Source organism: Chrysemys picta, chromosome 5 (genome assembly GCF_011386835.1).
Source record: "Chrysemys picta bellii isolate R12L10 chromosome 5, ASM1138683v2, whole genome shotgun sequence".
Taxonomy (NCBI): Eukaryota; Metazoa; Chordata; order Testudines; family Emydidae; genus Chrysemys; species Chrysemys picta.
In genome coordinates this window covers 99,717,772-99,743,178 of record NC_088795.1, presented here as the reverse complement: position 1 = coordinate 99,743,178, position 25,407 = coordinate 99,717,772, and the positions used below count along the sequence as shown (strand labels likewise).

Here is a 25,407-nt window from a genome sequence, read left to right as displayed (position 1 = left end):
CAGATAAAGGAGACCACACTTCACAAAACCATAATATAAAATCAATTAATAATTCACCTTAACTTATCATGAGATGTGTAAGAGCCCTACAAAGGAGACCCAAAGATTATGAACTAACTCCTAAGAGAGCCATTCTACAAAGGTAGGGAAAGAAGACTCCATGCAGAGAAAGTTAATGGATTTCCTTGACTTTTTTTTTTTTTTAATCCAATTAATCTGGCAAAATGTAAAGAAGGCAGAACAATGTGATTCCACTGGAGTTATACCAGGGATTCAGCTGGCCTGTGTTACTCTTTTCTCTGGGTCTGATAACATTCCATCTGTTGCTCTCCTTTTTTGCTCCCTTTGAGATTGGTGGAGATCACAGAAAATACAAGGTAGGTTCTATCTGCCCTTCCTGCTTTGAACCAGTGCTCTCTGGTTAGTTCTGCTTTTGCTGAGTAACAATGGGGAGGGGAACATTGTAGAAGAAAAATTATTCCCGGACCCAGACCCTTTCCTCCTGCGAAAAGATCATGAGAGGGGTCACCCATAGTAAGGAAATCTCCACAAAGATCTTCTCATGGACCCTTCTTCACATCCAGGGCTGGCGCTTCCACTAGGCGACCCTAGGCAGTCGCCTAGGGCGGCAGGATTTGGGGGGCGGCATTTTGCCGTCCTTGGCGGCAATTCGGCGGTGGGGGGGTCCTTCTGCTCCGGGTCTTTGGCGGAAATTCGGCGGCGGGTCCTAGGGCAGCAAAAACCCTGGCACCGCTCCTGTTCACATCACCCTTTCTGTGGAAAAGGCAACAGGGCCTCCCCCATACCTGGTCTGTCCTTAGGAATTCATGAGAGATCATCCATGTAGAGGCTCAGACCTAGTCTGCACTTAAAAATTATATCAACCTAACTATGTATCAGGGCTGTGAAAAATTTAGAGCCCTGAGTGCCGTGGATAGGTTGACCTAACCTTCAGTGTAGACGTGGCTAGGTTGAAGGAATAATTCTTCTATCAACCTAGCTACCACCTCTCAGGGAGGTGGATTAACCACATCAATGGAAAGTCCCCTTCCAACAATGTAGGAAGTGTCTATGCTATAGCTCTGCAGCAGCATTGCTGCAGTAGTGCAGCTGTGCTGCTATAGTGCTTGTAGTGTAGACATGGCCTCAGTGCCCTGGCAGCTTGCCCCCCACTCCTTCGCAGCACCCATGCTACCAGGAGTTTCCCAGAGCCACTGCTGCCTTTGGGACTTTTGGAAGAGTCTCCACTGAAAAGCCCCAGGCTTTATTATCTTTCCAAATTAATTTTCACAGAGGGAATAATTTGCGTCTCCACCATATCCACCCAAATGCTCTCCCCCCCCGCTCCCCTCCCACCCTGCTCCAGAGAGACCTCCACAGGATCCAGGAATTAGATACAGTGCCACAGGAAAGGAGGGAGGTTTGCGTGTGGTGAGTCTCCACCAAGCATGGATCTAGGCAGGGCAATCTGGTCCTCCTGTTTGCTGGAAGAGCTTGGTACCAGCATCTCTGTTGGAGAAACACTACAACAGATTAATAGTTTTAAATTAAGTGCCAATGATTTCGTTTGTCTGTGTGAAATAGTAATCTATTCTTTTTCTACCCAAATGTAAATGTTGTTAAAATCTAATAGACATTTTCTTTTCAAAGAGATGTTGTCATAGGCAATAGGATATATATACAATCATCATATAACCTGATATTAAAAAACAAATATTTAGAAGATAATTGGGAAATAATGGGAAAATAAACATTTCTGTTGCAGAAGGATGACTCCGGAAACCAATTCCACAGCCAGATCATTATAAATTAAGACACAATCTGGCCTGGGTTCTGTGGGCCAAGACAGGGATCTTCAAAAAGTAGGAGCCAAATATTTAAATATAAGTGCCTACAGTTTGGCATCTAAATCCATATTTAGGCATCTCAGTGAACTTTCAGAGGTGCTGAGTTGGCTTGCACTGAAATCAAATAAGATGTGGGTGTTAAGCACCTCTGAAAATCAGGCCACTTGTTTAGGTGTGTAACTTTAGCACAGCCAAGTTTGCAGATTTGACCGTTGGGATTTAATCACTTCTCTCCTCTGAGGACAAAATCCATCCATAGTTATCAGGGCATCTAGGGCACATTTGATAAGCTTGTCTTATAATAGTTAAAAACTCTTGTTTCTAGCACTTAGTTTGCAGAAGTTAATATTACAAAACTAATAATACATATATGTGGATATATACATGCTATGCAATTGCATAAGACTTTTTAAAGTTTTAACAACCCAGTTTGTTTCATTACCTTTTTTCTTCTCTTTTAAAACATTGTTTTTTCTTTTTTCCAACCAGTGTTCTGATATGTAACAGAAGGACAAAGATTCCTTCCTAGAGCCCTTATTCAGGAAGGTCTGCAAGAGGCCAAAATTTGGTCCAACTTCAGTCAGTGGAAGTATTATAATTTACTTTAGTAATACTGGGATTTGGACCTAGTTAACTATAATACATTGTCACTTGATCCTTTAGTTCTTCCTATTCTCTAGAGGGAAGCTACTTCAGAACAAACTCCCTTACCTAAAATATCAATATTCAATACTCATTTGCCCTTACATAGCACCTTACACTCAAGGACTTCACAGTGTTTTGCAAAAATTTTACTTCTCTTAAGTATTTCTAATGCACCTGTCACTGTGTGATCTAGGAACCAAAATCAAATAACGCAAACATCAATAAATTAAGCTTCATAGAACCTCTGTTATTTATTCAGACTGCCAGCTGTTTGGGGCAGGGTCTGTCTTTCATAGTTGTGTGCACAGTGCACAGTCCAATGGGGTTGTGCCATAATACAAATAATAAATTATAATAATATTTAAGTATTATCTACATTTTATAGTTGAGGAAACAGAAGCACAAAAATGTTAAGTAATTTATCCAAGTTAATTGAGTGGTAATCATCTGAGCAGAGAACAGAACCTGAAGGTTTTGGTCTGCTACTCACACCACTAAGCATATTGCCTCCTTCATTGAGAAATGCAATCTTAAGCTTTGATCCTACAACCTGCACTGTCCAGGAGGACTCCGATACTGACAAATAGACCATTAATTTCAAAAGCAATATATTAGTATGTTTATTTCTTAAATATTAAGAGCCCTGGGTGATAAGCAGGGAGGGTGCAAGGATGTTTCACGCCCTAGGCAGCTCCCCGAGCCTTGTGGCAGCTCTCCACCCTAAGGCGCCCCCCCCTGCAGCAGCTCCCCCCCCTCCGCCCTGAGGTGCTCCCCCCCCCCCCCCGCGGCAGCTCTCCCCGGCCCGGGGAGCCGTGCGGCAGCTCCCCGCCCCAGCTCACCTCTGCTCCGCCTCCTCCCCGAGCACGCCGTCGCTGCTCCACTTCTCCCGCCTCCCAGACTTGCGGCGCCAATCAGCTGTTTGGCGCCGCAAGCCTGGGAGGAGAGAAGCAGAGCGGGGCAGTTCCCCTGTGTGCCACCGCCCCCCCCTTACTTGCTGCAGGCAGCCCGCCCCGCGCCCCCCTGCCCCAGCTCCCTCCGCCTAAATGCCAACAACGACTGGGGCAGCCGAAGATCCGGCCGCTGCCGAGGGACCCAAAATGCCGCCCCCCAAATGCTAGTGCCCTAGGCGACCGCCTAAGTAGCCTAATGGGTTGCACCGGCCCTGGTGATAAGACTATTTCGTAAGTTCTTGAACACACTGATTCAGTTCGCCTGTTCCCATGTGATTTGTTTAATTCAACTTATTTTCCTTAAATTGCTTGGAAATCATTTGAATGGAACATATTCAACATACTACACATTTAATAGTAAGAGCCCGGAGCCTCCACGCTGTGCTGGAATGGGTGGAACTCTCCACCTGTATAGAGCCCCATTAATTAAAATGGTTTTCTACAAAGACACAAGCATTCAGCCATGTGGAGCAGCTTGCAAGATTAAGGTTCTATCACTACTGAACATGTAGTATCTATCACTGACAAAAAGCTCCTTGAACTGAAATCTAATCAATTTGCCATCAAGTGACACACATTTGCCTTTCTTCCAAAATGAAGTCTAACGGTATGTCTACGCTGGCAGAGTTACATCGCCAGCAGTTACAGCGCCACTCAGAGAGCGCTGAAGGGAAACCGCTGTTGTGTGTTCACACTGACAGCTGCCTGCGCAATAGCATTTTCCCACTTGTGGCCCTTGCAGTGGTATTTGGAGCAGTGCACTCTGGGCAGCTATCCCACAGAGCATCCTAGAATCTTCCAGTCCTAGAATCTATGAATCTATGAATCTCTTCCTCTTCTGCTGCTAAGAGTTGTGGGAAGGTGGAGGGGGTCACAGGGCATCCTGAGTCCTGTCCCATGATGCATTGCTTCACATCTCAGCAATCCCCGTGCTTCTGTCCTCATTTGGCGCCATCTTTCAACAGTTTGTGTACTGTGCGCTTTGTCTCTTCAGTCTGCAGGAATGGATCCTGCACTGTTCATCAATATGCTGCTCGCTCTCACTAACATGTCACGAGTGACAGTGGAGTTATTCCTTAAACTACAAAGGCAAGAGGAGTTTGACATTGATCTTGCCACGCATAGTAGTTACGACACGAGATTGCTTGTGGCATTCAGGAGGTGCTGACTGCAGTGGAACACGCTTTTGGGGTTGGGAAACAAACACTGAGTGGTGGGATCACATTGTGATGCACGTCTGGGATGACGAGCAGTGGCTGCAGAACTTTCAGATGAGGAAAGCCACATTCATGGGACTGTGTGATGAGCTCACCCCAGCCCTGCAGCACAAGGACTCGAGAATGAGAGTTGCCTTGTCATTGGAGAAGCATGTCGCGATTGTATTATGAAAGCTGGCTACTCCAGACTGCTACCGATCGGTTGCTAACCAGTTCGGAGTGGGAAAGTCAATCGTTGTACACATGTTGAGGGAAGTGTGCAAGGCCATTAATCGCATCCTGTTCTGCAAGACCGTGATTCTGGGCAACGTGCATGACATTGTGGAAGGCTTTGCACAAATGTGGTTCCCTAACTGTGGAGGGGCGCATATTCCAATTCTGGCACCAGACCATCTAGCCACCGAGTACATTAATCGGAAGGGGTATTTCTCTATGGTACTCTAGGCGCTTGTAGATCACCCTGGGCGTTTCATGGACATTAACGCAGGCTGGTCCGGAAAGGTGCATGGCGCACGCATCTTTCGGAACACTGGCCTGTTCAGGAAGCTGCAAGCAGAAACTTTCTTCCCAGACCAGAAGATCACCATAGGGGAAGTCAAAATGCCCATTGTGATCCTGGGAGACCTTGCCTACCCCCTTAATGTTGTGGATTATGAAGCCATACACAGGGCACCTTGACAGCAGTAAGGAGTGGTTGAACAACAGGCTGAGCAAGTGCAGAATGACTGTTGAATGTGCTTTTGGCCATTTAAAGGCTTGTTGGCGCTGCCTATATGGGAGACTGGACTTGGCCAATGATAATATTCCTAAGCTTATAGCCACGTGCTGTATGCTCCATAATATTTATGAAGGGAAAGGTGAAAGCTTCACTCAGGGCTGGACCACTGAGGCTCAACGCCTGGAGGCTGAATTTGAACAGCCAGAGAACAGCTATTAGAGGAGCACAGCGCGGGGCCATAAGGATCAGGGATGCCTTGAGGCAGCAATTTGAAGCTGAAATCCACTAATATTTGTTGCTATGCTCGGGAGTGCAGTGCTTGTAATGCTAGGAGGTGGTTGTGATTGGTTCAGACGATGCACTGTGAAGGTTTAAGAAAATTGCCTGTTGCTTTGCAAGGCTCTGTTTTCTTTCAGTTAATGGAATAAAGATTGCTTTCAAACCAAAACAATTCTTTTATTAAAAAACAATAACCAGGGGGAGAGACAAACAAAAAAACACATTGGAACTGTGGCGGATGGGGGAAGGGATGGTCTAAGGAGGAGGTGGGGTCCCAGGACGGTTAAAGATTTGTGTATGGCTAGGTATCATATGCAACCTTGTCCTTTGGAGTACAGTGCAGCAGGTACTGTACTTCAGCAGGGCTAAACTGCAGAGGGACGAGTGTTGAGTGCAGTGGGTACTGGGAGTCCACAGGGCTGAGTGACGAGGCAGGAGTGGAATGCAGCGGGTACAGACTGGAGCCAGGAGATTGATAAGAGTGTTTTGGCGGTGTCTGTGGGGCGCATGGGAAAGAGTTTTGCAACAGCAGCTGCAGGAGGGTGGGCGAGGAGCTGCTCGGTTTACAGTGCTAGTAGTGCCTGGAGTGTGTCCTCTTGGTGCTCCATAACCTTTAAGAGCTGCTCTGTGGCTTCATTCTGGCGTGCCGCGTTTTCCTCTCAGTCCCTCTTCTCGGTGTCCTGCCACTACTTCAATTCTTGTTTTTTGGCTGCAGAATGCATCAGGACATCATGCAGAAAGTCCTCTTTAGTTCCTCCTGTCCGCTTTCTAATTCTGCACAGCCGTTCAGCTGGCGATAACAAAGAGGGAGGCTGAGCTCCCAAGGTCATATCTGAGAAGCCAAAATGCAACATTTTACAGACGCAGAATTGTTTGCAACACAACACTGATTCCGTGATTTAAAACACAGCCACTGTTCACATACCTGTCACTAACTGGCTGACCCCAGGCAAGCACACATGAGCCACAAGACCCAGGGGCAGGGGAAATCAGTGTTCCAGGACCGTACTGTACACTGGGCATGGGGCTCTTGGGATAAGCCAGCACTGTAGGGAGGGGCCTTATAATCATTACTGTCCCCACATTTTCCACAGGCTGTGTTCATTATGGAAGATATCTCGCTGCTGAGAGTGAGCAGGAAATCAAGGGAGGGTCTTCTCCAAGACTGCAGCTTCTGCCCTGGCCCTTATGCGGCTTGCCTGTGTGCAGCAATGGTCCCCGTCCCCCCACCAGTGACGGCAGAGTGGCATGAGAAAGTTACCCTTAATGGGGCAAGAAACAAAGCAGCTCTGCCAAAGAACCTGCAGCAGCAGATTGCCCAGTATCTCCATGAAAGTTTCCTGGAGATCTCTGAGGCAGATTCCCATGAAATGAGGGAGTCAATCAACACCCTGTTCCGCCGCTCAGACTAGGCATGTGGTGGTACGCACATCATACAGACACAAGCCTGCTTTCTGCAACCCTCCTGCCCCCAACAACTCGCTTCAGCAATTCCCAAAATCAAAGCCACTTACCAGGGGCCTCCTCTCCTGTTTGTGCTTTGCCAAGCTCTGACAGCTGTGACTGGCTACCCTCCTCCGGGGAAGAGAAGAGCTTCTGGTTGGATGCATCTCTGACCTCCGAGTCGTCCTCTGCCTCTCGGTCCCCATCACCCTCCGGAGCCTCGTCCAAGATTTCCTCCTCCTGGCTTGGTCCACTCTTGACTGGCATGCAAGCCACTGAAGTATCCATGGTGGCCTTCACAATGTAGGTGGAGTCGCCCCCGAGTATCATGTCCAGCTCTTTGTAGAACCAGCAGCTCGTGGACGCAGCACCGGAGCGGCGGTTTGCCTCCTGCACCTTGTGCTAGGCGTTCTGCAGCTCCTTCACTATGACCCTGCACTGCAGGGTGTCCTGGTCATGGCCCCTTTCTGTCATGCATCGTTAAATCTGTCATAATTCCTATGGCTAGAGCACAGCTGGGACTGGACAGCCTCCTCTCCCCACATGCTGATGAGGTCCAGCTGCTTGGCATTGCTCCAAGTGGGGGATCGCCTGCTGCATGGAGCAGGCATGGTCACCTAGAAAGGTGTGCTGAGACCACTGCACTCGTCACCGAATAAACAGGAAGAGGACTTTCAAAATTCCCAAGGAATTTAAGGGGCGGGGCAGTAGAGTTCAAACCGATGACCAGAGAGGTGAGAACAGGCATTGTGGGACACCTCCCGGAGGCCAATCGCAGGGCTGTAATCAACCAGGGTATCTACCCTGGTACCACAGCGCTGTAGCCCCTGCGCAGAATGGTGTACGTGTCTCATCGGGGTGGTTTTTTTACAGTGCTGCAACTGTGCAGTTTGTGGCTTGATACACCTCAGGGGTTAGACCGCAGAAAGCTGCTTTACTGCACAGAAACTTGCCAATGTAGACAAGTCCTAATACTATAACTGTTATGAGCTTGTTATGTATTAAGGTAAACCTCATTGAAAGTGATCATTGTGAACACGCCCTTCATTAAGTATAGCTGTAAGAGACAGTTAAAGAGACACAACCTAATACAAGGCATAATGAAATCTGCCCATAATCTAGCACCATGTGGGTGGATGGTTCCACTGCTATTGTTCTGAGTAGGCGTGTGTGGATTGTGTATGTGAAAAAGACAAGCTGGAGTGCAGACAAGTAACTGAGGGCATGGCTACACTTGCGGATGTAGAGTGCTGGGAGTTAAACCAGCCTTCAGCGACCGCAGCAGGGAAAACGCTGCCGAGTGTTTACACTTTCAGATGGAAGTGCACTGGCATGGCCACATTAGCAGCTCTTGCAACGCCACAAAGAGCAGTTCATTGTGGTAGCTTTTCCAGTGTTCAAGTGGCTGCAACGTGCTTTTCAAATGCGGGGGATGGGGTGGAGTGCGACAGGGAGTGTGTTGTGTATATGTGGGGGGAGAGAGAGTGGGTTTTTGGGGTGCTGAGAGTGTGTCAGCATGCTGTCTTGTAAGTTCAGACCCCCCTTCCTCCCGCCTCTCTCTCGCACACTCACAGCAAGCAACATTCCACACCAATGGCTTGCTTTGTCCTAGAGCAGATAAGCATGCCGGCTGTCAGAAACGGAGCTTTGAAAGGGGATATCCGCATTCCTACAGCCAATTCCAAAACAATGACAAGAGTGGCCACTTGACTTAAGGGGATTATGGGACGTTTCCAGAGGCCAGTCAAAGCGCAGTAATGCAACACCTTGTTCACACTGACGCTGGGGCATTTCAGCCGAGGCGCAACAAGCGTTATGTTTCTCGTGGAGGTGGATTACTAGGAGCGCTCCAGAGTCCTTGCCAGTGTGGATGGGTTGGGAGTTAGGGCGCCCGGGGCTGCTTTAATGTGCTCTAACTTGCAAGTGTAGCCATGCCCAGAGAGAGACTCAGAGACCAAAAAAGGAAAGCCAAGCAGCATCTGAAAGCAGTGTATTTCTGGGAGAAACAGAGAGAGAGGTTCTAGGTTGGGGATGTTGGCTGAAAGAAGCTTGGGTCTATAAACCAATTAACCTTTTGTTTTTAGTTCCTCCTGCATTTACAGAAGTAGGACTTTGTACATTCCTTGTAAATAAACAAGATTGCATCAGAGAAAATACTAGACTCTATTGTCAATTTCTACTGCCAATTAGAACAACCAACAACCCCTGAAACTCAGGTTTTGTCTACACTAGCACTGTTGTTGACAAAATGTTTGTCAGTCACGGGTGTGATTTCCCTCCTTCCTCCCCTCCCCTGACTGACATAAGTTTCACCGACAAAAGCTCCGGTGTGTTCGTTGGGGGTGGTTTAATTATGCCTACGAGAGAGCTCTCTCCCGCCAGCATAGAGCAGCTACACAGGGGACCTTACAGCAGCGCAGCTACAGGGGTAGAGCTGTGCCACTGTAAGGTCTGTAGTGTAGACGTAGCCTTAGACTAGTTGCTTGTTGTATCAAAAAGAGGTAACAAATGCCAGAAATATAACCTATCCAATCAGGTTCTTTGTTCTGCCTCTTCACAGTTTCAAAAAGAAAAAACACAGTAACTGAATTATTTTGTTAAACAGATTAAAAAAAAGTCATGCTTGTATTTTTCATTCTAATTCTTATTCTAAACTGTTCATGCCTTTGTGCACTAATGTAAATTAGCATCAGAAGTGATGCTTTCTTCTCTGCTGATTGCCAAAGTGTTTAAGGAAAATAACCTAACCATAACAAATCATATGGGAATAGATGAATGAAGGCCTCAGTCCTATAGTGAGTTTGCAGGAGCAGCCCCCTGCACCTGCACAAGGTTCAGTGCAGGATCAGGGCCTTAGACAGTATGGTAAAGGACTTACAGAACATGATTATCAGACAGCGATCTGTATAGCTAAGAAATGAACACATATAGCATTGCTTTCCTTATTTTATTAAACAGGCTAGTGTAGTCTAAGCATTCTTAATGGGTTTATATTAACTAATTTAGCATTGTGTTTGACTTCAAGTCCATTGTATGTTTGCTACATTCATATCAGGAAAATATGCTGAAATTAATGTCACATGCGCCTAGAATAAAATGCACAGTATTGATGTTACCTCCATTGTGTACTTAGCCTTGATGTTTAGCCTTGATCTAAAAGGCAAATGAAAGATTAGGTATTAAACTCTAACTGAAAATAGATTAGTCAATATTTACTCAAAATAGCCAATGTTTTGTGTGATCTAACTTTTAAAACTGATATTTATTTTCTGTTTAATCCATAGCACTGCAAGATTAATAAGTTGGTTCCATCCATAATGCCATTTTGCATTTATATACACTTATCGGAGGATTTTAATTGCTTTACAAATATTAATGAATCAAGCCTCACAACAGCTCCCGAGTAGGCAGATACTGCTATCCCCATTGCACCAGTAAAAACTTCTAGGGTAGGCCGGCTAAACCGCAATTCATACCAATGGAGTTTACCCCTGATTGAAATTGGAGTAAAGCTGCACCAGTGCAAATCCTGGCTTATAGTGGTTTTGCCTATCTATATTAGGGGTTTAACACCAGTAAAATACACTCGTGTCTGGTACCAGTGGCTGAAATCCCCAGGGTAGACAAAGCTTTTGAATAGTAGTAGCACATTTTATTTGTTTCTAGCCAGCCTTCTGAAAGATCATATGCATATAATTAATTCTCCATGATTGCATTTTACCATGAACCGCTGCATTTTAGCTGTGGGTTATTTTTTAACACTCCCTTTCCCTCCATCTCTACATCTAGAGATGTGTTTATATTGTTCTGATGTACTTAACTTCATGGATAGTGCCATGATTCACCGTAGTGAATATACACTGCCAACTTCTGCAGGCATTTTCTTGTAAAATGATGTAAAAACAACCATTTTTATTAATAACTGTGAGTGAAGATAGTGTTTGAAAAAGGTGTCAGACTGACTGCAATGGAAATTGCCACAAAACATGAACTAAATAGGTCAATGGCAAAGCAAGCCTTCCCATACTGTCCAACCCTGAGCTGGAGGGACACTTGGAAGAGAGTAAGGCCTGGTCTATGCTAGAAAATAAGGTCACTTTAACTACATTGGTTAGGGCTGTGAAAAATCCACATTCTTGAGGCAGCATTGTTAAGCCGACCTTAGTCCCCAGGTAGACAGCACTAGGTCAATGGAATAATTTTTCTGTTGGCGTAGCTACTGCCATTTGGGGAGATGTATTACCTACACTTACAGGAGAATCCCTCCCGTCGGCTTAGGTAGCATCTACACTGAAGTACTATGGCGGCATAGCTGCAGCGATGGAGCTGTGCTCCTGTAACATTTTAAGTTTAGACAAGCCCTAAGAGGGTAGTTTGGTCTATATTCCTACCCACACATTGACTTCTTTGCCAAGGGTGCCAGCTAGCATCAGTTGTGATAGTGGTTTTTGTGATGTCGATGAATAATGTATTGTAGATGTGATATTCTCTAACTGGAATCTTAAGAGAACACTGACATTATATTAGACTGTATCTTTAAATTTGCCTCCTGAATACCATTTTGCTGACTTCCCCATTTAGCTACAGATTCTGCATTTCAAAGATTAATGTTAAGTTTGATCAGTGTTTCTAAAGATAGACCTTGTATCAATGTTATGATAGAGAGATGGTGGCCTTGGACAACCATAAAACAGCTGATATACAAGATTTCACTAAACTATTTTCTCCAGTGTTCTTTAATTTACCCAAGCATGTATTTGACTCTCATACCACTCACTTTGAGTCTAGCAGTGTCTTTTGTTCCAAAATAAGTGTCAAATGTCTGACATTGTTTATCTAAAATTACTTTGTTTCTAAGCAGCATTATTTTGCTTGCCAATTATGCTGGTGTAACTCAGAACTATAAGTGTTTCACATCTGTCAGTATTTTCTCTGCGTGTAAACAGTGCAGTTTTTTTCAGCCCAAAGTAAAGATCCACACTTGAGAAACAAAGTAAACTCAATTATCTGGCAAACTCCTTTATCTGAGTAGAGGTCAAATGCCTTCATGTATGTCAAATCCATTGGAAAGACCCTCCTTTATCCAAAACTCTGTTTGTCTGAATAATTTTCATAGTATTATCTGAGTGAGATGGGGACTAAGGTCTTATATATGGTTTTTCATACATAGATCATAGACAACGTTTGATTATATTCATATGTTATTTAAATGATGAACATGGAATGAGTTGTCATGGCATATTAAGATCATCCTAGTATGTGCTGCATAATACGCATCTTTCAAATGTGATCACGTTCAGAAAATTGACTTAAGGTTTGGCCCAGTGTGCCATTTGATTGCCATTGAAGTCATTAGTAAAACTCCTACTGACTTTAATAATTGGTCCATTGTGAGAGCTAGTATGTATTTGGTCCATTGTGAGTGCTACCTATGTATCTTCTGAGCCATATCTTGTTATTTTACTAGTAAAACCAATATGATATTACTTTCAGTACTGCAGAGCCAACATGCATGAGGAAAAAATTGCATTGTGTTTTGCCTCATGCATTGTCAGATAAGTTGTGATTACAGAAACTTAAAGCAGGGATGGGCATGAACCAAAATCCTGGATCAAAAATCCTCCAAACTTTGGGAAAGTTGAAATCTGAGTCCAAACTTTTCAGCTTGGGCCTTTCTCTAATTATTAAGGTTTATACACTGAGCAAAACTTACCCCCTATCAGTGAGCACTTATACACAGAGTTGTTGCCCAATTAAGTGAAGTAGACCAGTTGAAGTGTATCCCAAGAGGAGCACACAGGTTTGTGTGCCCAGCAAACCCAGGTATCCCTCAGGTTGATAGGATAGTAGTCAGATAATGCTGTCTCATGAAAATCAATATGAGACGCCTAACTTGTGTAACCTTTGCTAAGGAGAAAGACACATTAATTTTGAGATTTTAAATATATCAGTAATTATTGAGATTAGTGACCATACTCCAACAGTATAATGAATTTACCTGTCTGTACCTATGCTGTTCATTAATGTTGCTAAGAGACCACTGTAAATCACATTATTACATAAATGCCTTATGACTTTTAGAGAATCAAAATTTAATGGTGTGTTTTGTTTGTTTCTTTTTCTCATTAGGCTCATGCAAAAGTTTGGCATAACTACAACACACGCTTTCGGCCATATCAGAAGGGGTTTTTGTCAATAACCTTGGGATCCCACTGGATTGAACCTAACAAATCAGATGATACTTTGGACATTAATAAGTGTCAGCAGTCCATGGAGAGAGTGCTAGGATGGTTTGCCAAGCCCATTCATGGGAATGGGGATTACCCAGAAGAACTGAAAAATAAATTATATTATTTTCTGCCCAATTTTACTGAGGCTGAGAAAAACTATATAAAAGGAACAGCTGACTTCTTTGCATTTTCCTTTGGTCCTAATAATTTTAAACCCCCAAACACACTAGCTAAAATGGGACAAAATTTGTCACTCAATTTGAGGGAAGTACTGAATTGGATTAAATTGGAATACACCAATCCCAGAATCCTGATTGCAGAGAATGGTTGGTTCACTGACAGCCATGTGAAAACAGAAGACACCACAGCCATCTACATGATGAAGAACTTCATTAATAAGGTTTTACAAGGTTTGTATACAAATTCAGTACTTTTAAAACATTCAGTGTTTCTTTAAAGGAGATACTGTTGACTAAGTGTATTGTTAGTAATTATTTGTATTGCAGTAGCACCAAGTCATGGGCCTGGGGCCCATTGTGCTCAGTGTCGTACAACCACAGAACAGAAGATGCTCCCTGCCATAAAGAGCATAGGCCCAACGTTTAGGCTTGGTTTAAAGAACACTTTACAAAACAATCTGAGTAGGAAGTCTTCTTTGTTACATTTCTTTCAACTCAAACAGTGTCTATTTTTATTTTGACAGGTATCAGAGTAGCAGCCGTGTTAGTCTGTATCCGCAAAAAGAACAGGCGTACTTGTGGCACCTTAGAGACTAACAAATGTATCTGAGCATAAGTTTTCGTGGGCTACAGCCCACTTCTTCGGATACATGTAGTGGAAAATACAGCAGGAAGATATATATATACACACACAGAGAACATGAAACAATGGGTGTTACTATACACACTATAAGTAGAGTGTATATAGTAACACCCACTGTTTCATGTTCTCTGTGTATATATGTATCTTCCTGCTGTATTTTCCACTACATGCATCCGATGAAGTGGGCTGTAGCCACGAAAGCTTATGCTCAGATACATTTGTTAGTCTCTAAGGTGCCACAAGTACTCCTGTTATTTTTATTTTACATGTTACCCTGTACCATTGGAAATGTTACTACATGCAGGGCCGGCTCTAGGCACCAGCAAAACAAGTTGGTGCTTGGGGCGGCACATTTTTAGGGGCGGCATGGCCGGCGCCAGAATGCCGCCCCTAAAAATGTGCCCCGGCCGCCCTAGCTCACCTCCGCTGCTGCTGCCACGGCGTGCGAAACAGCTGTTTCGCGCGCCGCTACTCGCCCTCCCTCCCAGGCTCTCAAGCCTGGGAGGGAGGGGGAGCAGCGGCGCGCGAATCAGCTGTTTCGCGCGCTGCGGCGGCTCGGGGTCTCCCCCTCCGTCCCAGGCTCTCAAACCTGGGAGGGAGGGGGAGATCCCGAGGGGCCATTTCGCGCGCCACTGCTCCCCTTCCCTCCCAGGCTTGGGAGCCTGGGAGGGAGGGGGAGAAGCGGCGCCCGCGCCGCAGCAACTCGGAGTCTCCCCCTACCTCCCAGGCTCTCAAACCTGGGAGGGAGGGGGAGATCCCAAGCGGCCGTTTCGCGCGCCGCTGCTCCCACTCCGTCCCAGGCTTGGGAGCCTGGGAGGGAGGGGGAGAAGCGGTGCCCACGCCGCGGCCACTCGGAGTCTCCCCCTCCCTCCCAGGCTCTCAAACCTGGGAGGGGGGGAGACTCCGAGTGGCTGCAGCGCGGGCGCCGCTTCTCCCCCTCCCTCCCTCCTAGGCTTGAGAGCCTGGGGGGAGGAGGCAGGGCTGGGGGTTTGGGGAAGGGGCGGAGTTGAGGCAGGGCCGGGGGTGGGGTAATTAAAGAACCGGGGTGGGGCGGCCAAAATTGTTTTTGCTTTGGGCGGCAAAAATCCTAGAGCCAGCCCTGACTACATGACAAGCAAACAGTAAAATGCCTACTAGCAAAAGTTAAATTGACAAGTCTAGGTTCATTATCTAAACTTAGAAAAATGCAAAAAGTAAATAAATGGCAGAATGGTAATGATTCTTTAGCTCTAACATGTAACACGGAAATTATTATTTTAAATGCACAATTTTCATCTTGATAGTGTCCCTTTATAAGTCCTAAGTAGTGGAAAACGTTTTGAAGGTTAAAAGTTTGCATTTTGTATTACATGTAAATAATTATAATAATACTTAATCCCTCTACAAATTCAACATTTGTTTCCCCTGCCCCACACACAGTTTTCTATTTTTCCTCATTCTGTTAGTGACACCTATTGGTTGTGATAAGCAACAGTAGCACAGATTTTTGCAGACAGATTCCTCTGTGTTGGCTATTGTTTTAGCATGTGACATGCCACATTAAAAACATGGAATGACTCAGACCCAAGAATTTACCTTTCCATAGAAGGAGTGCTAGCGGTAACGTATGGCAGCTAACTTGCTAAGTCTTTAAAGTTCAAGACATATTGTGTGTTATTCCATGGGGGAAAGAAAGAAAGAATGGTTTTAAAGATAAATTTTGATACTGGGGTAAACTTTCAGCTATATTAAACTTAAAGATGGCCCCAAATCATAAAGTTCAAATGTGCATCCAGATCCCAACTTTCATAACATTTGAGAATGTTAAACTCCAGCATTGTGGTTCAAGCTATTATAGGTACCATGTAGATACAGTACCAAAGTTCAGGTGCAGATCTGGACTTTGAGATGTTGCCTCTGTTTTAAAAAATCCACAATTTGCTTGTCATAAATTACTAATCACAAAAGAAACTTGTTTGAACAAAACATATTTCACTCTCAGCCACATTCCTGTTCTACTAGATCTTGTAGTGAATTTTGTATGGCTGAATTTGACATTACGATTACTTCCATCGACAGATTTCATAGTACATAATCTTGTACTTGTGACATCCTTCTAGAAACAAACTGATATAGACACTGATTTGTGAGGGAGACTATTTTATTTGCATATGGTGCCAAACAACACTACAGACCTCTATCCAATGAAAGACACTGTTAGCAGCCAAGTTCTCAGTCTGCAAACAAATTTTATTTTGTAATTTAATTTAAATCCATTTGTTTATTAGGTTTAGGGGGGGGAAATATTTCAGGTTTCACACACTTTTCTAATCTGTAACTGATAAGTGCACAATAAATTTGTAAGTTAGTCCAGTAACTTGATGTCCTATGCGTCTGACGAAGTGGGTATTCACCCACGAAAGCTTATGCTCCAATACATCTGTTAGTCTATAAGGTGCCACAGGACTCTTTGTTGCTTTTTTGATGTCTTTAGACATTTAAAAATAAAATAAAGTCCAGATGCAAACCTTTAGAGTAAAACAAGTGATTATGCTGAAATTTTGAAGGATGTCTACACACGGTCAAACAAGTAAGCAGAACTAGATTGTGTTCATTTACAAAGGTTTCACTGTGAAGAGCTGGCGATGGGAATAGTTTGTAGAGCTGCTTTTCAGAAGTACTTGGTAATGTTCAGACAATAGCCAGTTCTGAGGAATTGTGAGGGGAGAGGGGAGAATTGTTTGTTTATACAAGGTGCCTCACCTTGACTTCAGAATATAAAATGGCCTCCTTAACAACAGCCTCATTGTGAGGTACACTCCTCTTTTGCCTAACTGTGAATAACACCTGGAACACATACGTATTTTACTGATATATTATGGTTTCAAGAGATAATATGAAAGACTTATTCTATGGTAGATCAGACTGGATAATTTTTACCCAAAATTAGCACCCATATAAGCCAATAGTATGTAATGGGATAACTGCTTATGGCAGCATAATACAAGAAGCTGGATAATACTTTATACCTGCTGGTTCAAGGAAACTGGACCTCTGAAGTAAGTGAAATTAGAATTTGACCTTATTTCTTTAGTAATGTAGTGCCCCTTCATTTTTCAACCTAAGATAATTAAAATGTTTTGAATCACTAAAATACATGCTGCATATAAGACGTCATTGCAAGAGAACTGGCGTCTGATGAAGTGGGCATTCACCCACGAAAGCTTATGCTCCAATACTTCTGTTAGTCTTAAAGGTGCCACAGGATCTTCTGTTGCTTTTGGCTAATATATAGTGTACCAGGACACAGTGGGGAATGCAGCATTTGGTAGTATGTGGCAAGCCTGTCAATGAAGCAAGAGGGATATCACACGTTGTCCCTTTGGCTGAAGCCTAACACCGCAACTGCATGATAAAAATGCCTGAGTCTTGTTTCCGCTACATCTTCTACCACTGTCAGAGCTGTACCAGTAAAGTTTACAGCTTTGATTTTTCCCAATATAGACACATGCCTAGACAGTGCTGTGCTATATGCATAGCATGTCTAGAAAATTGATGCTTTATATTTTTTCTGCTTAAATCTGTTCGTAAATCACCTTTAACAAACCTTATGTTTCCAATATAAGTTGATTGTCAGGTACTTACTAAAGATAAAGAATCAATAAAGAGAAATAAGAGGCAAATGAAACTAAATAATTAAATAAGTCCCAGGTGGTAGGATGAGGATGTGAGAAGAGGAATGAGGTGTTCCTTAATGGCCTTTTGGTTGAGTGATGGGAAAACTAATTAAGTGTGATGTGTCGATTGATGTTGATTCTTTCTATGCTTCACTTGCCTCCACTTGTCTCCTCTTCTTGCTTTCACTTCCAGACTCAAATTCTTCCCCCAAAGGGGCTTCATCTGCCATTAGGCCTTATCAATCCCTATTTCCCCTCCAGGTGCAGCATATAAAACTAATTGACCCCTTCTGGCCCACATTAAGCTACTCCGAGTTTTGTGGAGTGGACACACCATCTCAGGGTTCCACAAGGTTCTGTTCTTGGTCCCCTTCTCTTTCCTCTCTACATCTTATTTCTGTGTAATCTCATCCAAACACAAATTCAACTACCATCTTTATGCTGACAACTCATAAATCTACCTCTACTTCAATCCTGACTCTTTCTGTCAAAACTAAAATCTCAGCCTGTCTCTGACATCTCCTCGTGGATGTCTAGCTGTCAGCTAAAGCTCAACGTGACTAAATCAGAGCTCTTAATCTGCCCTCTCCCCCGCTCACCAACCCTTCCTTCCGCTCTCTTTCCTCAATCACTGTAGGCAATACCATCCTGTCTGTCACTGAGGCCTGTAACTTGGTCATCCCCTTCAACTTGGATTTCTCTAGGTCCTCACATCCAGGTTGTATCTACATTTTGCTGATTCTTCCTTCATAACATCTCTGTGATATGACCTTTCCTATCCATCCACACAGCTAAAATTCTTCTCCAGGCTCTCATCATCTTGATTATTGCAACAGCCTTCTTTCTGGCCTTGCCAAATGCAGTCTTGCCCAACTCATATCCATTCAGAATGCAGCTGCAAAAATAATTTTCCTAGTCCATCACTTTGCCTCTCCTACCCCTGTCTTTAGATGCTTTCACTGGCTCCCCCTTCTTTGTGGCATTCAAACATAAGCTATTTGTCTTTACTTTCAACGCCCTTCACATCTCCCCTTACCTATCATCTCTCATTCACTATCAAGATGTTGACTCCCATCTCAGCTTGGCCAATGATGCCAGCTTCCCTCACTCACTTGTTACATTTTCAAACAACCACCTTTGTGCTTTCTTCCATGATGTCCCTCACGTTTGGGAGAAGCTCCCTGTAAATCTCTACAAAGCTACCTCATTATTTTCTTTCACCATGATGTCTACGCTGAAGCTGCCTATTATGTTGACCAGTTTTGTCTCTTTATTTCCTTGTACTCCAGTGTATGTGATCAACTGTGTCTTGTTTTATACCTAATCCAATCTATATTTTTGTTTTGTGTTTGTACAGTGCATAGCGCAGTGCAGTACTGGTGCATGACTGGGGCTCGTAGGTGCCAGAGTAATACAAATTAATAACAACATGCAGGGAAAAAAATCTCTTAATCTTAAAGTTGTGAAACAATGTCACAAAAGGACACCAATATCAAACTAAAGTTGAGACTGTGTGTAATGCTGGTCTAAGAAAATGAGCAAAACGTAGTGTTGGATAAGGATGGAATACCTGCCTTTATTTTGAAATTCCTGACTTTCATGGCTTTGCTTCCCCTTTACAGACCTTGGATGAAATCCTGGCTCCCCTGGAGTCATTGCCAAAACTCACATTGATTTCAATGGTCATCATTTCACCCCTTATTTTGCAGCCAATCCTTATATTAATACATGATGTTCTTGTGTGTTATTTACTAATGAGAACATGTAGACTGCGAGGCTAAAATAACTAGTAATGGAGTACAGAGCTTTTCTTCCAGGTTGCCAGTTGTAATCTAGCCCAGGTTGGTAGTGACAGATGTCATTCCCATCTGATGGCTGTATGGTGTCCTATGAAAAATTAGTCTGGAGGTATCCATGCCATTCCCAGTAGGTTAGTGACCACATCAGAGAAATCACCCCCACATTTACTCCTGGGGGAATTCTACGCCACTGTGCGAGTGCAGAATTCATGTCTCCTGCAGATTTCTTTGTTTCCCCATTGGGCTCTGGAGTGTTTCTGGGGCAGGCCCAGCCCTTGCTTTGTGTCAGGATTGGTTGCAGCCTTACCACCGAGTCCTATCCCGGGGGCGAGAGGAGGGCCTGTAGGATGATCTCCCACCTCCAGTCAGCAAGTGGCCTATGCTCCCCACTGCCGTGCTGGTGCCTCCACATTTATTTACTGACAAATAAAATTTGCATAAATTTGAAAAATCTTAAAATATGCATATATGCATTCTATATGCATCCGAAGAAGTGGGCTGTAGTCCACGAAAGCTTATGCTCTAATAAATTTGTTAGTCTCTAAGGTGCCACAAGTACTCCTGTTCTTCTTCTTAAAATATTGTGTGCCAAATTTTTATATTTTTGGGTGCAGAATTCCCTTAGAAGTACACATTTGGAACTAACTGGCAATCTTTTTGTCAGATGTAGCAGGAAGGCCCAGGACTCAATGAGACTGTACACTGAAATGCTCTCTCACTAATATCTGTAGTGCCTCCACTCAGAAGCACAGTAAAATGGTGTGAAGAAACCTGTACTGCTACTGCATGTGCTGTTATTCTGTGAATTATCTATCTAGCTTCTTTCACAATAGGAGCCTATATAAGAAAAAGCCCCAAATATCGGGACTGTCCCTATAAAATCGGGACATCTGGTCACCCTACCTGTTGTAGACACTGCTAGGTTGACAGAATTCTTCCATTGACCTAGCTATCACCTCTCAGAGAGGTGGATTTTACTACAGTGATGGAAGAAACCCCTCTGTTGCTGTAGTAAGTGTCTGTACTATAGCAGCACAGCTGCAGCACTGCAGTTGTGCCGCTGTAGCTTTTCTAGTGCAGACATACCCTTAGTTTCTTAAAAATATTTTTCTAATTGCTTTGATAGTGGGGGAAAAAAGGTAAGATATTTAACAGCATGTATATGTTGCCATCGTTTTGCTACTTGTTAGAATGGGCACATACTTCATGAGTGATCACATAGGTGCCGAATTCATGGGTGCTCCGGGGCTGGATCACCTACGGAAAAAAATAGTGGGTGCCCTTCAGATCAGCTCCTCCCGCCACAACTCTCCCACCCACTGGCAGGCCCCGCCAATCAGCTCCTTCCCCTACTCCCAGCGCCTCCTGCCTGCTGGTGATCAGCTGTTCAGTGGCGTGCAGGAGACACTGGGGAGGGAAGGGAAGGAGTAGGGGCAGGAAGAGGTAGAGGTAGAGTGAGGGGGCAGAATGGGTGGGGAGAGGTTGGGCGGGAGTGGAGCAGGGGCAGGAAGAGGTGGGGCTGGGGTGGGAGTTTGGGTGATGGGGTGGAGTGGGGGCGGGCCCCGGGACGGAGCGGGGGTCAAGCACCCCCAAGGAACTCAAGAAGTTGGTGGATCTGAGTGATGAGAAATAGGCAGTTTCATAATACACAGCACTCTCTTTACTTTGTTATAATGCATGCTCATACTGTAAATCACACTGCATTTTTTTAATGAATATTTTAACATACAACACATTTTTATTTATTTCTCCTATGCAGCTATTAAATACGACAGAATAAATGTGTTTGGTTACACAGCCTGGTCTCTCCTTGATGGCTTTGAATGGCAACATGCCTACAGCACTAGACGTGGATTATTTTATGTAGATTTCAACAGTAAACAGAAAGAAAGGATTCCAAAGTCATCTGCACTGTATTACAAGGAAATAATTCAAAAAAATGGCTTCTTTCTGAAAGAGTCTACTGCAGATTTGCAAAGTCAATTTCCCTGTGACTTCTCCTGGGGTATCACAGAGTCCGTTCTTAAGGTAAGCTTAATATACTGTAAACAACAGTTATTTTTGCTACATACAACAGTTAATAACAATAGTACTTTGTACATATGTACGTGTGATGTGGGGCTGGACTTACCAGTGGCATTGCCTAGTGGCTAGGTCACTCCACTTCCACATTTCCAGTGCCCCTCGCCGAGAACCAGTGTTCCCTCTAATTTTTTATGTCCATGTGCAGAATGAATTTTATGTGCACCAATATGAAGGTGATGTGTGGAGGTGATGTGTGACACATCACCTTCATATTGGTGCACATAACAAAATTCATGTGGTAGGGGTAGGGCCAAGGGGCTTGGTGTGTGGGAGGGGGCTCAGAGCTGGGGCAGAAAGTTAGGGTGTGGGGGGATGAGGGCTCTGGCTGGGGGTGCAGGGTCTGGGGTGGGGCCAGGGATGAGGGGTTTGGTGTGCAGGAGGGGTCTCAGGGCTGGGGCAGAGGGCTGGGGGGAGTGGCTTGAGGGAGGGCCGAGGATATGAGGGTTTTGGGGTGCAGGCTGCCCCAGGGCTGCTATGGAGAGAGAGGACTCCCCCCAACCCTCTTTCACTGCAGCAACTAGGGCGAGGGAGAGGCGGCTCTCCCTGGCCGCGGCAGCTCTGACGGGGGTGGGCTGGGCCAAGGAAGGGGCTCCTCTCCCCTGGCTGCGGCAAGTCCAGGGCAGGTCTGCGCTGGGGCCAGCAAGGAGGGGCGCCTCTCCCCACCGCTGCAGGTCTGTGCTAGGTCCAGCGGGAAGAGGCATCTCTCCCCGCTGCAGCCCTGAGCCCCTGCGCGGGGCTTAATAGGCAAGCTGCACAGCAGTTCAGCTTAGAGGGAACTTAGCCGGCAACTACTCCAATACTGTATGAACCCACCTTTTGATGGGTGGTGACTCAGCCCTCTGGCTAGGTCACTGATTTAGTTTGTCCCCTTCTGTCCAGACAAAAATATAGAGTTCCATTTCCTCACAACGGGAAGGGTTTTCAACCCATCTCTGGACCCCTGCAAGTGGCTCATCCTCACCCCGAGGCCCCAAATTTCCTGGTGCCCTACGCAGCTGCGTAGTTTGCATATGGGTAAGGACTGCCCTGCCCTGGAGTGCCTTGAGGCCATCTCCCTGGACCACTTCCTACTATTCGCTTCCCAGCTGCTAGCCCTTCCTTGCAGCAAGGAATTCTGCATCATTCTTGTACCGGAGTTTTTAGGTTCAGTCTGTTCTCCTATCTTGTCTGCCCCCATTTATCTTTCTTTTCTTATCATTTTATGGTGCAGTAGCCTCAGAATGTGAGGCTATGACAATCACCTACCAGTGTTTTCACATAATCAAATCTATATCCTCTGACTCTGCCTGGTATCCTTAAAAAAGCGCAGTAATGCTTATTTAATGCTACACCACTTTGCCAGTACTCTCACCAATCCTCTCAGACTATGTTCTTTCACCTTGAGGCATCTCAGTTCTTCATAAAGAAATCTTTCTTTCTGTATAACTCGCCCTGCATTGCCATATCAGATGCGGAACTGTTTTTTTTTAATCTTTGCATGCTTTGCAGAATCCATGTTTGTGCATGTTTAATAGATATAAATAGCCATTCAGGTCATAGTGACTGGTCAGAACTCTAAATATAGTTACTTTGCTTCTTCTATCATAGCTGTAAAGTATAACATGATCCTCAAGTTCAGGAGATATTTCAAACAACCTTCGTCCATTTTTCTCTTTCTATTTTTTGCCATTCCTCCTTAATTTTTTTCTTAGCCAAACTTTAAGTCTTGTGTTCTTAGAGGGTTCTTTATATCAACCTCCTCATTTTGTAGGGCATTTTTCAATGCTTTATCAGCCATTTAATTGGCAGGTATCCTTACATGTGCTGGGATCCACGCTACTATTGTGTATACCTAATAGTACTATCTCCATAGTTAAGAACAATACTTCATTGATTAAGTCATTTCTGCTTTCTGAGGCTCCTTTCTGATTGCCGTTATACCAATATGCCAATAAAGAGTCAGATAGGATAGCAGCTGTAGTAGGGTATACATCCCTTATTCAGGTCTGTGCCAACAGCATGCCCACTAACTAAGCTGTCATAATGGAAACACAACTAGATAGTCTCATAGATCTCTTAATTCCAAAATCAGGTCATTCCGCTCTACCTGTGTTGTCATCTTTAGATCCGCCAGTATGGATTTGGCAATGCTGGACCCCATTTGCCTTAGACACCCTCCCCCCTCCACGCTGACTGGGAGCCATGTGATGTAAGCCTGTGCCCCAACCCCCTGCCCCAGTTCCCCCCAAACCTGGAGCCTCCTCCTGCACCCTAAAGCCCTCATTCCCGGCCCCACCCCAGAGTCTGCACCCCCCTGCATCCCTACCCCAGCCAAGAGCCCCCTCCCGCACCCTGAACCCCTTATCCGCAGCCCCACCCCAGAGCCCTCACCCCCTCCTGCACCCCAATCCCCTGCCTCAACCCGCAGCCCCCTCCCGCACTCCGAATCCTTGGCCCCACCCCCCAGCCTGGAGCCCCCTCCTGCACCCCAAACCCCTCATCCCCAGCCCCACCCCAGAGCCCGCAACCCAAGCCCCTGCCCCAGCTCAGTGAAAGTGAGTGAGGGTGGGGGAGAGCAAGCCACCGAGGGAGGGGGAATGTAGTCAGCGGGGGGGCCGTCGGGGAAGGGGCAGGGCTAGAGTGTTCAGTTTTGTGCTATTAGAAAGTTGGCAACCCTACCTAGTGTGCATCACAGTATGTATATACCACCCTTCATCCAGGTATCTCAAAGCACTTCAAAAATATAAATTAAGCTTCATAACAACCTTGTGAGGTAAGTATAACAATATCTGTTTTATAGATGTATAAACTAAGGACCACTTAAGTGACTTGCCCAAAAACCACAGAACAAGTCAGTGATACAGTTAGGAATACAACCCAGAAGTCTAAGGATTCTCAGGCTTCATTGCAAGGGTAGAAAATGAATAAACCATAAGTTTAAAATATTGCAACAACACAAATGAAAAAATTAATCAGCATCTTCTGCATATATGGCACTTTCAGTATGAACTCTATTCAGAAATACATTATATTGTGTACACCATCCTGATAAGATAAGACTGTTTTCTTACAATATTTATTTCCACATTAAACGTGATAGATAGCTATATTTGACATGTGGCAGGTGTGCTGTAACATGGTTTTGTAATTATATAGTGAAAGATGACATGTTGGACAACATTAGCCCAGAAAAATACATACAGACAAAATAAATGTAATTTAACCTAGTCACTACCAGCCACAGGAAAATAAAAACTTCTGAGTAAATTCATATTTCAGGGATGGGTTTTACTTTTCAAAACTTTTAGATTAAACCTTGTTAATTCACCACATGGTATTGCAAATCCTATATATTAAACACACTGGTCAGCGAATGACAGGTGTATAAATGTGTATCAACTATTCATTAAACTACATGGTTATTTATAATTGGAATTAGAACAGTGGGGAAGTGAGAGCCAGGACTCTGATTCTAGTCCTAGGTCTTCCACTGATAATGCTTAGCTTTTACGTAGCACTGATGCCCTGTGTGACCTTGGGCAAATTAATTATTGTCTTTATACCTCCATTTACCCATTTGTAAAAATGGATGTAACTACTATACAGGAATGCTGTGAGGTTGAATTAAATAAAAAAAACATCCTGCACTGTAGTGATATGCTTGTAAACTTATAATTTATAAAAACCAGGACTAAAAGCAATGAGGATTCTCGCTTCACTGCTTTGCAAATAAAACT

At 44.5% G+C, this 25,407-nt stretch overlaps 1 protein-coding gene across 3 annotated transcripts in view; it reads left to right on the top strand.

The window, feature by feature from the left end:
* The window catches only part of KLB (klotho beta), a 50,784-nt gene that overhangs the window by 10,913 nt on the left and 14,464 nt on the right, over positions 1–25,407 (top strand). For all 3 annotated transcript variants that reach the window (XR_010601904.1, XM_042843425.2, XM_024106705.3), the window contains exons 2-3: positions 13,229–13,739; positions 21,366–21,634. Coding sequence is in view for 2 of the 3 variants with exons in the window: in XM_042843425.2 (XP_042699359.2) it covers positions 13,229–13,739; positions 21,366–21,634 (780 nt within the window). In the remaining variant the exon portion in view is untranslated. The remainder of the gene's footprint in view (positions 1–13,228; positions 13,740–21,365; positions 21,635–25,407) is intronic.